Here is a 12,046-nt window from a genome sequence, read left to right as displayed (position 1 = left end):
TCAGGAACTTGACCACCCCAGATTTGTTGTGCCCGCTTCGCAATTCCACACCGCCGCGCCTCGCAAGCGGGCATTTCCCACCACCGCTCACGAGCGCCGCGCGAGACAGAGAGACAGAGAGAGAGACAGAGAGAAAGACGGAGAGAGAAACAGGGAGACACACACACACACAGAGACAGAGATAGTTAGAGATAGACAGAAAGAGAGATACAGAGAGAGACAGAGAGACAGAGAGAGAGAGACACACACACAGAGGGACAGTTATAGAGAGACAGAGCGCGAGAGTGAGCGAGAGAGTGAGCGAGAGGTGGGGGTTTACATAAAGCAAAGGTATTAAAAAATGTTTACGAAATGATGAACGAAGCAAAGTGCCGACTACACCGAGCATCTTTCTTGTTTCAACTGATCGTAAAAAAAGAGACACAGAGAGACACACAGAGAGAGTGAGAGTTAGAGATAGACAGAGAGAGACACACAGAGAGACACACAGAGAGACACACAGAGAAAGACAGAGAGAAACAGAGACAGAGAGAGACGGTGGCCATCCGTCTGCTCCCCCCCCCCCACCGCCACCGAGAGAGCTGGCGCGTGGCGTTCGTCGTTTGCTACTGCCCCCCCCCACCCCCATTAACCTCCGGTGCGAGTCGGGCAATTCCGTCCGGGCTTCTCAATAATCCATCACGACTAACGAAGGGGGAGGGAACATCGAGCCGACTGTCATGTCCCCCCCCCCACACATTATGATGATGTTGTTGATGCTGCCAGACCCAAAAGAGATTATAATTATTTTTCGTATTACACTGGACTTTGCAGGCAACCAAAAACTCACTAATTGACAAAACGATTATGTATTACCAACATAAATTTATCAATTAGCAACCCAGCTCCCACAGGTGCAGCAAAACCCACGCAGATCTCACGAACTGCTTGATCGAAACCAAATAAGTGGCCAATAATGAACTACGGCAGTGAGTTATTTTCAAGGACCCACGTCGCATTGCCAGTACAGCACGACAGTGAGATGTGTCAGCCCTTCTCACAAGATCGGTGCCTTCTCGTTCAGGAATGATTAAATGGAATATAATGTTTCGACGGGGAAGACAGCAAATTAAGTGCGTAAGCCATTCCAATAATTGTATGCAATTTGGAGGACCAAATGCAACGTTTTTGAGTGAATATCATGGACAGATCACCGACGTCTTTGTGAAAGCACATGGCAAACAGATTCTAATTATTCTAATTGAGCAATTACTCAAATCAAGAGATGTACCCCAGGCGCAATTGTCATGTTTTAATACGCAGCGTGACAAAATAAGTAAAGATTCGCTAGCCACGAGCGCTGTCTCTTGTTGGGCATGTTCTTCCCACGGGGAACCCCCAATGTAATGAATTTGTCCTGCCCCATTGCACGAGCTGGGAAGCACGGAGCGACAGAGCCGCGCGCGAATATTTAACAAAGCTGAGCGATCGAAACGTCGTGATGTATAATTTTTTGTTTTATTTTTCTACCTACGTGACTTTACCGAAAGAACCAAAGAATAAGTGGGAGAGTCTTTGACTTTTTCAAGCTATTAACAAACATTTGTTATCATGTTACCGTGTCTTATCGGTTCCTTTTCAATTAAAAACGATAGTCCCATCTAAGTGTTCACATTCTTTTTTTGAAGCACCCTGCATTTGTATTCTTCTTCCCGTGACGGCGTCCCTGGACATTTGTACCGCAGCGGTGGCAATGCTCGTCCGGCGACGTTGGAACACAAAGTGCCGCTGTTAATCGCCGTGACATCCTTGCAGGGACGTGCGTTTGTTTTGTTTCTCACTCCCCTCCCCAGCCCCACCTTTTTCGAGGTGCGCAGATACATTAATCGCTGCGGTGATTCATCAGCTCCGCCACGCTGAGAAGAGGAGGCACACGTGGGTTTTTTTTATTTCTGTAGACGGAGCCACTTAGAGCACCCCCAGCCCTCCCCCCACTACCGTGTGCTTCACTGGCAGAAGAAGAAGATGATGATGATGATGAAGTCCGCGCACCGAGCCGGATTGGTGCTCGCACAGCCAATGACGACTCCCCGCGGGTGACTGGCCCCAGGGTTTGGATTATATATCGCGAGGAGGGTTTGGCGGAGAGGAGCTGTCAGAGCGTCGCCCTTGGTGCGGGAGGAACGCGCAAAGAGGCGCTGCCGGCGGCCACGAACGCTCCCACGCTCATCAAGCCATCACCTCTCGGGGTCAAGTGGACCGAGTCCCCGGGTCTTCTAGCGAATCTCGTCACTTCATGTTCTCGGCAGATCAGCGGCTGCAGGAACTTACTTTGGGATTTATTTTTGTTCATTTTTTTTTTGGGACAAAAAAAGCGTGCGGCAGCTGGCGGTGATTTATCGCGCGGCGGCTTTTTAGTCTCCTTGGGCTTTAACATTTAAATACGCGACTCGGCTCACTGCGGCGCGAAGTGGCGAGCTCTCATTGCCGTTCGGAGTCGCGACGAGCAGTGGGAACGACTCGTCTTGCCGGGCCCGTGAAGACTGCCAACGTCTCTAAGAGAACAAAATCACAACTCTGCCAGGTAAGACACGTGACACGAGCTTCAAACTCTGTCTGCAAGGAGTTATTTTTTTTTTGCAGAAATCTTCTCGCAGCGGGTTTAATGTTACCACGGTGAATAAAGAATAGAAATAATTCCCAGCTAACGCAAGTTGTTGCCAAGATGCTGCAGAAGGATACTTAGAGGTCAGTAATGTGATCTGCGATCGAGACTGAAGAAATGTAATGCGACCAAATTCCCCGGTGTCTCTCCAAACGCAGCCTTCAATTCGTTCGGCCAAACATTGCAGATACCGCAATTCGGCAACAGTGCAGAGCGAACAGCAGCCGGGCGCGCCTGTGTTCTTGGGTCTCCGCAAGTAACTCCATCGTCACGGACACAACAAATGTCGCGCAAAGGACAATGAAGACGCAAACTGGAAGCATCTTAGGCGAGCGGTCGCCACCGCCGCAGCCGCCGCTGCTGCTGTGGCTGCTGGCGCTGCTGCCGTTCAGCTCCGGGCACCGACATCCACCGCTCTGGGCAGGCGAACACGCGGACCTGTGCGCCATCAGGGGGGACTGCGTGTGCGCCGGCGAGATCGTCGACTGTAGCGGCGCGAACCTTTCCTCGCTGCTGCCGCTCTCGGCGCCGGACTACGCATCCGTCCTCGACCTGAGCCGCGGTCACTTCCCCGCCGTGTCGCGAGGCTGGCTGAGCGGGGCCCGGCGACTGCGCTCGCTCTCGCTGCGCCACTGCGGCGTCCGCAACGTCTCCGCGTCCGCCTTCGACGGCCTGAGCCGCCTCGCGCGCCTCGACCTGTCGTCCAACCGGCTGCGCACCGTGAGTCGCGCCGCGCTCGCGGGCCTCGCCTCCCTCGAGGAGCTGCTGCTCTACAACAACCGCATCGCCGAAGTGGAAGCGCTCGCGTTCGCGGACGCGCGCTCCCTGCGCCGCGTGCTGCTCGCGCGCAACGCCCTCGACGCGTTCCCCGCGGACGCGTGGCCGTCCGGAGCGCTGGCGCGCGTGCACCTGCTCGACCTCTCCTACAACCGCATCGAGGAGGTGCCCGTGGCGCGCGTCGGCTCGCTGCCCGCCGCGCTGCGCCAGAGCCTCCTGCTGCACGGCAACCCGCTGCGCTGCTCGTGCGCGCTCTACCTCATGCTCATGAGCTGGATGAGGCACGAGCTCACGTCCGTCCGGAGGCACCATCGCGAGCTCACGTGCCGCCTGCCCCACGCGCGAGAGCCCATTCGGCTCTTCCAGGTGACGATGGCGAGGGTTGGGGGGGGGCGGTGGGAGCAAGGAGAGGGGGGGGGGTTAAACGTGCAGCTACGCGGTCCCGTGTCTTGAGGGTCGGACGGTGCATTCTGAGATCCAGACAATGCATCTTGAGATTTGGACTCGACGATACCGAACTTTTATGTTTTTAAACCCCCGTCGTACTTTCACGCGTCTCGATGCATCCATTTAATTTCCTAGTTATAGAACATATACCGACGGAATATTAAATATTTATGTCCGCATAAGGCACGCTTGGGATGGAGCGGCGTCGCAGTTATTAGCGCAGCACGCTGCAGATCCGAGGTCGCCGTGGGGTCGCCACTCTACAGAGCGTCGAGCAACAATGATAGACATCGTGTCGACCGCTTAGCAAAGTATCGTCACATCGTGAGTATCTTTAGCCATTTAATTGTCGTATTAAAATATATATTCTATCTTGATTTGAAGCTTTCGTGACTGCACGAATTCAAACTCTTTGGTTCTTTCGGTAAAGTCATCACGAAGGTAGAAAAATTAAATAATAATAATTATAGATTTGAAGTTTTCGTGACTGCAAGGGTCCATACTCTTTGTTTTTTTCGGTAAAGTCACTTGATACGGTCATTTTGCTGTGACGTTTTCCACCTGAAGACGGAAGCTTGTGTTGCCTCCGAAACGTCGTGATTTAATCTATTTTTATTTTATTTCCTTTTTTTACCTAAGTTACTTTACCGAAATAATAAATCACGACGTTTCGATCGCAACACAAGCGGTCGTCCTCAGGCGGACAAAATAATCCAGCAGTGGAACTGCTGAACCAGGAGGAACACAGCGAGAGAGCTGTTACACTGTCGAAATCAATTGTCTACGAAAATAACAATGAGCGATTTACCCGTGAGCCCATGCGGCTCTTGCCCCAGTGATGAAGCCGGTTGGGTGGGTTTGGCCGTGGAAGTTAGTTGGCGATGTTACAGAGTGAGTCCTGAAAGTAGTAGTAGTCATGATGTCAACTTTCACCGTGCCGCACGAGTCAGAGGGACGAGGAACCACAGTCAGTAAGGCAGCAGCCAGGCGGTGAGCAGGAACCAAATTACACCACCACCTGCCCACCTTCCCACCAAAAGCTCTGCGGTCCTCTACGTATTAAGGTGCTTTTAGTCAATTCTTGAGCATGGGGATCCACGTACTCAGTGATTGAATCCATACATTGGCAATGATGGTTCCAGATTTCGTGTTGAGTTTGTCTCGCAGATCGCGTCCAGGTTAGAGTTGTGCACAGATGGTCCCTTGAGTAGAACCAAATATACGATGAAGAGACGTACGCCATTCGCGAGTAGCTGAACGACGCGCACATTTGCTCCGTTGCTACTTCGTCAAGACAGACTCCGAGTCTCAGGATAAATGCATGGAATCGAGCATCTGACAATCTTTGTTTGATGTATGTCCAGTACGTATGTACAGTACGTTGTATACAATGGGTTTTCATAACCCCTGCAGGCACTGCCAATCACCAACTTTTATTTTATTTAAACATTGATTCTGGAATCGTATCGTGACACTGAATTGCAACAAATAATTGAATTGCTCTGAGTGGTGGGTGGGGGCGGGTGGCGGAGGGGTGACAGTGGGCAGGGGCACTGAGGGGGGGGGGGTGACGGTGGGCAGGGGGCACTGATGGGGGCGGGGGTGACGGTGGGTAGGGAGCACTGATGGGATGGGGGGGGTGGTGACAGTGGGCAGGGGGCTCTGATGGGGGGGGGGCTAGCACGATAAATACGTTGCGAGACTGCGCCTCTAGAGTTGCTTGTTCACAGCAGTCGCACGTCCCAGGCCGAGTGAATGGGGGTACCGCTTTGCCTTTTTTCCGATCTTGGCCCTTTCTCGACAACTAAATCACGCAATTTATTTCGTGTCGAGTCGGGAAGCTGAGCCAGCACGTGGGAAAAAAAAGGGTTGCGGATTAGCAAATCCTTCTGACAAAAACGCGGCCGAAATTTTGCACCGCACGAAATTGCCTCCTCGGATTGGGAGCGGCGTTTTATTTCTTTTTTCCCTCTCGGGCATCACAAATTCTCCGTGGGCTTCATCTCTGCGCGCGGTCGCCTCCCCGTGGTACCATCTCTCAGTCAGTGACAACTTCCACTCACCGACCGGAGGAAGCCAGGCAACAGCAGCAGCCGCAGCAGCAGCGACTCCTGCCAGCTCAATATTTGGGATCTCCCTCGACTTGGGAATGTAACGGAGGCCACTCGCGGCAGGACAAGACGCAAACCACGTGCCCGTGCCACGAGTCAAACATGAAGTAGTGCCCAGACTACGCCACCTAAACACGCGATGGGCAGCACTCATCGCTGTCGGTGTTCCTGAGCCAAGAGTGGAAATTCCACATTCCTTTTGGCCAGTCTTTTTGTTAAACCCCTGCTAATGTTCTTTGCTCATAAGCCATGAAGTTGAACTTTATTGAATGGCTCCTTAGGGAGCAAAAGCAGCAGAGGGCCGTGCAGCAATATCCATTGTTGTTTTGTACTATGCCCACAAGTCTATGCCCCCTCACCTTCACAAAGCTGCATTTACCAGCGTCGTGAAGTATGGTCAAATAGCCCCACGAGCCCCGTGGCGTGGGTAGGCCCTCGTCGGGCAGTTGATTGACCAATGGGCCGCACATGTCCACGTGGGGAGTGGAATGTTCTAGTCACAGTGACACTTGACCAGGTAGTTATCTGCAAGTCAAAGCAAAGCTATCGATTCACTCTGCTCGAGTAAGCGCCAGTCCTCCACCACGCCTTTCACAACCTGCACTCACCGGCATGGCTAAAGTGCAGCCGTACAATCACACGTTTGTAAAACATGTACCAAAGTGCAGCCGTACAACCACACGTGTATAAAACAACTACTGCATTAAAATAACTCAGGCCCTTGTGCATTATGTAAAAAAACAATTAGCAGTTCCTGAATTATAATTATATTTTATACAGCACTTCTCATCAAGGATCTCAAAGCGCTGTACAGGACACAGCATCAGACACTCCGCGTTAAAATAATCCTGTTATAAATACATTTAAAAAATACATTTACAAAATACGTGCATTGTGGTCCCCTTGTCTCCTGAGGTCACCATCGAAATAAATTGGAGAAACATTTTGACGGACTGACAAGGCAACAGTTGACGATGCCCGAACAATAAAGAGAGAGGACCCACAATGCACCCCTTCAGGCACTGCTGATGATGTTGTTTTTGTTCATAATGCACAAAAAGGGCCGAGTGCTTTCCGTGCACCTTGCTCTGTGTTCTTTGAGACGTCGGGTTTTTTTTGTCCGTAATGATGGGTTTTTCATCTCACCCACGAACCCTGCACGGCACGGAAAAGCCCCCCCCCCCCCATTGACCCCCCCTACCCCCCACATTGACCCCCTCCCCCTTCCCTGGGTTGGGGGTCTCTGCGCTCCTGCACAGGTGCAGGAGGACCTCATGGGCTGCAGCCCCAACGCGTCGCTCCTCGTGAAGACCAGGTCGGAGTACAGCGCCAACGTGGGCGACACGCTGCTGCTGCAGTGCGACTCGCGCCTCGCCCTTGAGCCCAGCACCACCTTCGCGTGGCTCGACAAGGGCGGCGTGCGCCACGTGCACCCGCACCCTCGCCGCCTCGACAACGGCAGCTCGCCGCTCTACGTGCACGCCAACGGCTCGCTCGAGATCCGCGACTTCAACGCGAAGCTGGAGGGCACGTACGCGTGCCAGGCTCTCAACCTGGCGCTGGAGCTCAACGAGACCCTGTGGGTGAACGTGACGGTGGCGCCGCCCGCGGAGCCCTTCAACACCGCCTTCACCACCCTCATCGCCTCCTCCGCCATCCTCTTCGTCGTTCTCGTCTACCTCTTCCTGCCTCCGTGCGACTGCCACTGCCGCAGCCGGCGTTGCGGCGGCGGCCGCTGCGGCCGCTGCTGCTGCTGCTGCCGCTACGTGGGGGTGTCCGGGTGTCAGGCGGAAGACGCGGCGATGAGCATGCGCGACTCGCAGGCGTCCATCCTGAGCAACGCCACCATGTCACCACCGACGCCGCCGCAGCAGCAGCTACAGATGCAGCAGCAGCAGAAGCACCACCACCAGCAGCTGGTGGGGGAGGAGAATGGAGCCGGGCAGCAGCTCAGGCGCAAGCTGAGCGGCGTCAAGCGAGTGTCGATCATGGAGCCCGAGGGGCAGGGCGCCCACAACGGGCGCGCGTGCGCGCTGCCGAGCGACGACTTCCACGAGGAGCACCTCCTCAAGATCCTCAAGATGAAGTCGGACTCGGAGTCCAACTGCTCCGTCTACTCCGACACGCCGATCGTGTCGTTGTGAGGGCCGCAGATGGGAGGGGGGGCTCAGGGGGGGCTCGGGGGGGGCTCCCTCACCCCCCAAGGGGGGGGTGGGGTGGTCAGCAAGTTCCATCGCCACTCGCGAGGACGCTTCAGGCTGCAAGGCGGACGTGTTCACGTGCGGGGTGAGCTCACCCTGAGGTTCACGTGTGGGGTGAGGTCACCCTGAGGTTCACGAGCGGGGTGAGGTCACCCTGACGTTCACGTGCGGGTGAGGTCACCCTGAGGTTCACGTGCGGGTGAGGTCACCCTGAGGTTCACGTGTGGGGTGAGGTCACCCTGAGGTTCACGAGCGGGGTGAGGTCACCCTGAGGTTCACGAGCGGGGTGAGGTCACCCTGAGGTTCACGAGCGGGGTGAGGTCACCCTGACGTTCACGTGCGGGTGAGGTCACCCTGAGGTTCACGTGCGGGTGAGGTCACCCTGAGGTTCACGTGCGGGCGAGGTCACCCTGAGGTTCACGTGCGGGGTGAAGTCACCCTGACGTTCATGAGTGGATGAGGTCACCCGACGTTTAATTCGCAGAGGTCGACAGCAGCGTGCGTCACGTGGCAGGCGTGCGCGTGCGCGCTGTCGTACGATGGCGAGAAAACAAGTTTTGCTGGCTGGCTTGCTGGCGCGCGGGGCAGACAAGTGTGTGCGGTGGTGACGTCATGCCGCTTCCCCCCCACCCCCCCGGCTATCAACCCTCCACCCCACGTGTATTCCCGCGCAAATGCATGGGCAGTGCGAATCAGAAATTTTAATGGTTTGGATTCGGAAGCATTCGGGGGGTTCAGAGGTCAGAGCACGTCGCTGGCACCGTTGGTATCCTGAGTTCAAATCAAATCTCTCAGCCTCTGCCCGATCACCAACGGCTGCTCATGACAAAAGCATCACATTTGGCTTTGCACTTCATTCCACCAAAGTTCCAGCTCTGAGAATCGTGAACTAAAAACTCTGGCTTGGCTGTCATGCTGCCATGTGACAACATTTACTCTGCGTAGCAATGTGGGTTGGGAAAGTGCTGCCACCATCCCCCCTCCCCCCTCCCCCCCGAGTATGGATAAGAGGTCACGTGAAGAGATTTCAGAAGCGACTCTGCGATGTCTCCTTCTGCGGACCGCTCCCCAACGCTCAGCGGTGATGTCCTGGCTCTCCGAGACTTGAGAATGGATGTTTCATTTCCTGACAAGAGGCTCCGAAGGCGCAATTTGGGGATGCCATTGGGAGACGTTGAGCAAAAATGTCTCCGAATAATTTAAATTCAGAAGTAAAAAATTACGACAGCTCTCACCAACTAGGCCACTGTCCTGAAGTCCGATTTGGGTTGTTTTTGTCTGACGAGCCCCACTCTTCGCACACAGCATGCCGGCACGGGCTGCAAAAATGCAGATTATTCACCTTGAGTTCTTCACTTTACCGATGCGAAGACGATGGGGAAATAAAAACCAGGGTCACGAGAATGCAAATGAACTGTTTTGTATTTCACTCTCAAGGGTTCAATTTGAATCCGAGCTCAGCCCTAAATGAAATGCAGCCAAGGCGGGACGTTGGCAAAAATCAACGCCGCTGTTTGAGTGTTTAATCCCACTTGAGACTCAGCTTGAGACATCCTTAACAAGGATGGAATGATGAGAGGTTGGGACCAAATTTCAATTCTGCATCCGGTTTGTAAATCGTGTGCTACTCTGAAGGCATGAAATGGGTTTTATTCAAAACGTAAAGTGCTTCAGAGGCGAACGTAAACGATGTTCCCGGAACACGACGGCAATCAAATGAGCTCATACCAACCACCGCCGCACCAGTGGGAGAGACACATTTCTACTCGTCCGCGTGAAATTCCGCAATTTTTGCTGAACATCTCTCAATCGGCGTCGTTATTTGAACATCTCTCCCCGTCAAATTTTGACGACGTCGATTCAGTTTGTGCCTGCATGAGATCGGGGGGGGGGGGGACCCACCAAAAAACCTGACGAATTATTTGGTGATGAATTTCGTATTTTTTGTTACCTGCTATGAAGAAGGGCCAATGCTCAAAATGTCACCTTGTTGTATAATGCGTTTTTTTATTTTATTTAAGGCCACGCGGTGTCACTGACGAATTTGTTGAGTTTGGTTTTGATTTTGGTTTGTTAAGCTGAGACCGTGGCATTGAGCACACGCACGCCGCCCATCTCGACGTGAACCCAGATCTGCCCTCTGACGCCCACCACTCGCGATCACGGCGTTTGAACGCAAAGCACAATGCAGAAGGTTACACGCGGGAAGATGCAACACGACGCTATTTATACAAAGTCAAGACGTAGGCTTTCGCAGCCAAGGACCATGATTCATAGTTAACCGGGGGTCGTCATTACGTGCCCTAACCAGAAAATCAACTGTGAATCAGAGGATAACCTTGCTTATAATTCAAACTGAACAAATAAAACATCTGCAAGTCAGCCGATGGCTTTCTAGCTTCCTAAACTGCATCGGCACACGAACAACGGCAGCAAGCGGCATATGCGGCGCATACTTGGTGATGCACAAATAGAATACTAAAACACTAAAACACTCTCCCGCAGTGCGTGGGGAACTGTGGTCGCTCAGAGCGGACCACGAAACATGGAACGACTCAGCGCCCGAGTCGCGTATATACGAAGGAGGCATCATCATCATCATCACAGCGGTACATTCCGCGACTCTTGACGCGGGTATCTGGGCTGAACCACGTGAATGTAATGATCACAGTTGGTGCTCTACATCAACGTCAGTCCATTCGAGGAAGAAGCGACTTCAACGTATCTCGGTTTGTTTGTTTTAAACGGCAAGGGTCCCGGACCTCTGTCTCCCTGCACAATCTTCCTTAAACCCTTGGAGAGAAAAACCCCGTGATTGAAGAAACGCCTGCATTTGTCACGACGCCTTTGCCGGCAAACGTGGGCCGTGGGTGTAAAATGGAAATAGCCTCGTGCTTTTGGGCCGTGGTCGTGCAGCTGCACCGCCTGCACGATCGAGAGCTGAGTCACTGATCCCAGTTGCATGTGCCGCTGTCACACCACGTGATCCCCCCCCCCCCACCCTCTTTCCCAAGCGGGACACAGTGAAATGTCACTGCGCTCAGAAGAAAACTAATAAAAAAACTTTACCTTGGGGAGTCAGTCAAGCTGCTCCGTGAAGGAGGGAAAGGAATTAGCAGCAGCACACATTGGTGATTGTTCAATAATCATGAACCACGTAAAATGTGAAAATATGAAATCAAATTAGCTACATTTTTTATGGCAGTTTCCCAGCCGGTTAAACTATCGTACGGTATTAAAACAAAAAAAAAATTCTGTGAAAACCTTCAGCATGCAAATTTACTCCTGTAAGGTTATGAATTTCAAAAACTAAAATAGAAACATTATTCTGCTAAAAGCATCATCGCTCATGGTGTAATGTGTAATCTCAAGGTTACACGGTGATAAATATTGTAAAAAATAAATCAAGCATATTCTGTATAAAGATATATATATATAAATTTTATATCTTACTGTTATATTATACATATGAAGATGTCATGGGTCTTACTATATCCTGTATATGAATGATTTTGCAAGTTACCACTGTCATATGAATGCAAATGAAAGTGCATAAAAAATTAAACGGAATAATTTTACTGGCGCGACTGTTCACGCAAATGCTTGCTTATGTTTTCATTGCCAAACGTGCGTCAGTGACATTTATGGGGGCGAAACGTACAAATGTCGACGTCGCAATGTTGGGTTTGCGGTTGTTTGGAGAGAGAGAAATCCTCCAGGAGTGTCCGAGTGAGTCAGAGGTCAGAGGACCGAGCTGGCAACGTGGAGATCCTGGGTTCGAATCTCGGCAGCCGCCCGGGATGGAACTGGCTCTCAGGTGTAGCGAGCTGATGTTCTCAGCTCCGTCACAAATTACTCATTCGGCT

General features: G+C 52.6%; 1 protein-coding gene across 3 annotated transcripts; it reads left to right on the top strand.

Moving 5' to 3' along the window:
* Positions 1–2,105: 2,105 nt before the first annotated feature.
* LOC133349410 (amphoterin-induced protein 2-like) lies at positions 2,106–11,758 on the top strand. 3 transcript variants are annotated; one of them, XR_009755941.1, is made up of 3 exons: positions 2,106–3,787; positions 7,239–8,500; positions 8,557–11,758. XR_009755941.1 is itself a non-coding variant. In XM_061562814.1 (3 exons), exons 2-3 carry the CDS (start codon positions 2,945–2,947, stop codon positions 8,121–8,123), a joined length of 1,728 nt encoding a protein of 575 aa, XP_061418798.1. In that variant the 5' UTR covers positions 2,554–2,563; positions 2,832–2,944; the 3' UTR covers positions 8,124–11,758. The 3 variants fall into 3 exon arrangements, 2 of the variants coding, with proteins under 2 accessions (XP_061418797.1, XP_061418798.1); XM_061562814.1 differs by having other exon boundaries at positions 2,554–2,563; positions 2,832–3,787; positions 7,239–11,758; XM_061562813.1 differs by having other exon boundaries at positions 7,239–11,758.
* The last annotated feature ends 288 nt before the right edge of the window (positions 11,759–12,046 follow it).

The sequence above is a fragment of the Lethenteron reissneri genome, chromosome 30 (genome assembly GCF_015708825.2).
Source record: "Lethenteron reissneri isolate LAM-NWPU_2019-01 chromosome 30, ASM1570882v1, whole genome shotgun sequence".
In the NCBI taxonomy this organism is placed as follows: domain Eukaryota; kingdom Metazoa; phylum Chordata; class Hyperoartia; order Petromyzontiformes; family Petromyzontidae; genus Lethenteron; species Lethenteron reissneri.
This window is presented reverse-complemented; position numbering and strand designations above follow the sequence as displayed.

Coding starts and splice junctions, on each gene's coding strand:
- LOC133349410 (XM_061562813.1), top strand. CDS start 2,945: ATGAAGACGCAAACTGGAAGCATCTTAGGCGAGCGGTCGCCACCGCCG. Junction 3,788..7,238: donor AGCCCATTCGGCTCTTCCAG/GTGACGATGGCG, acceptor GCTCCTGCACAG/GTGCAGGAGGACCTCATGGG.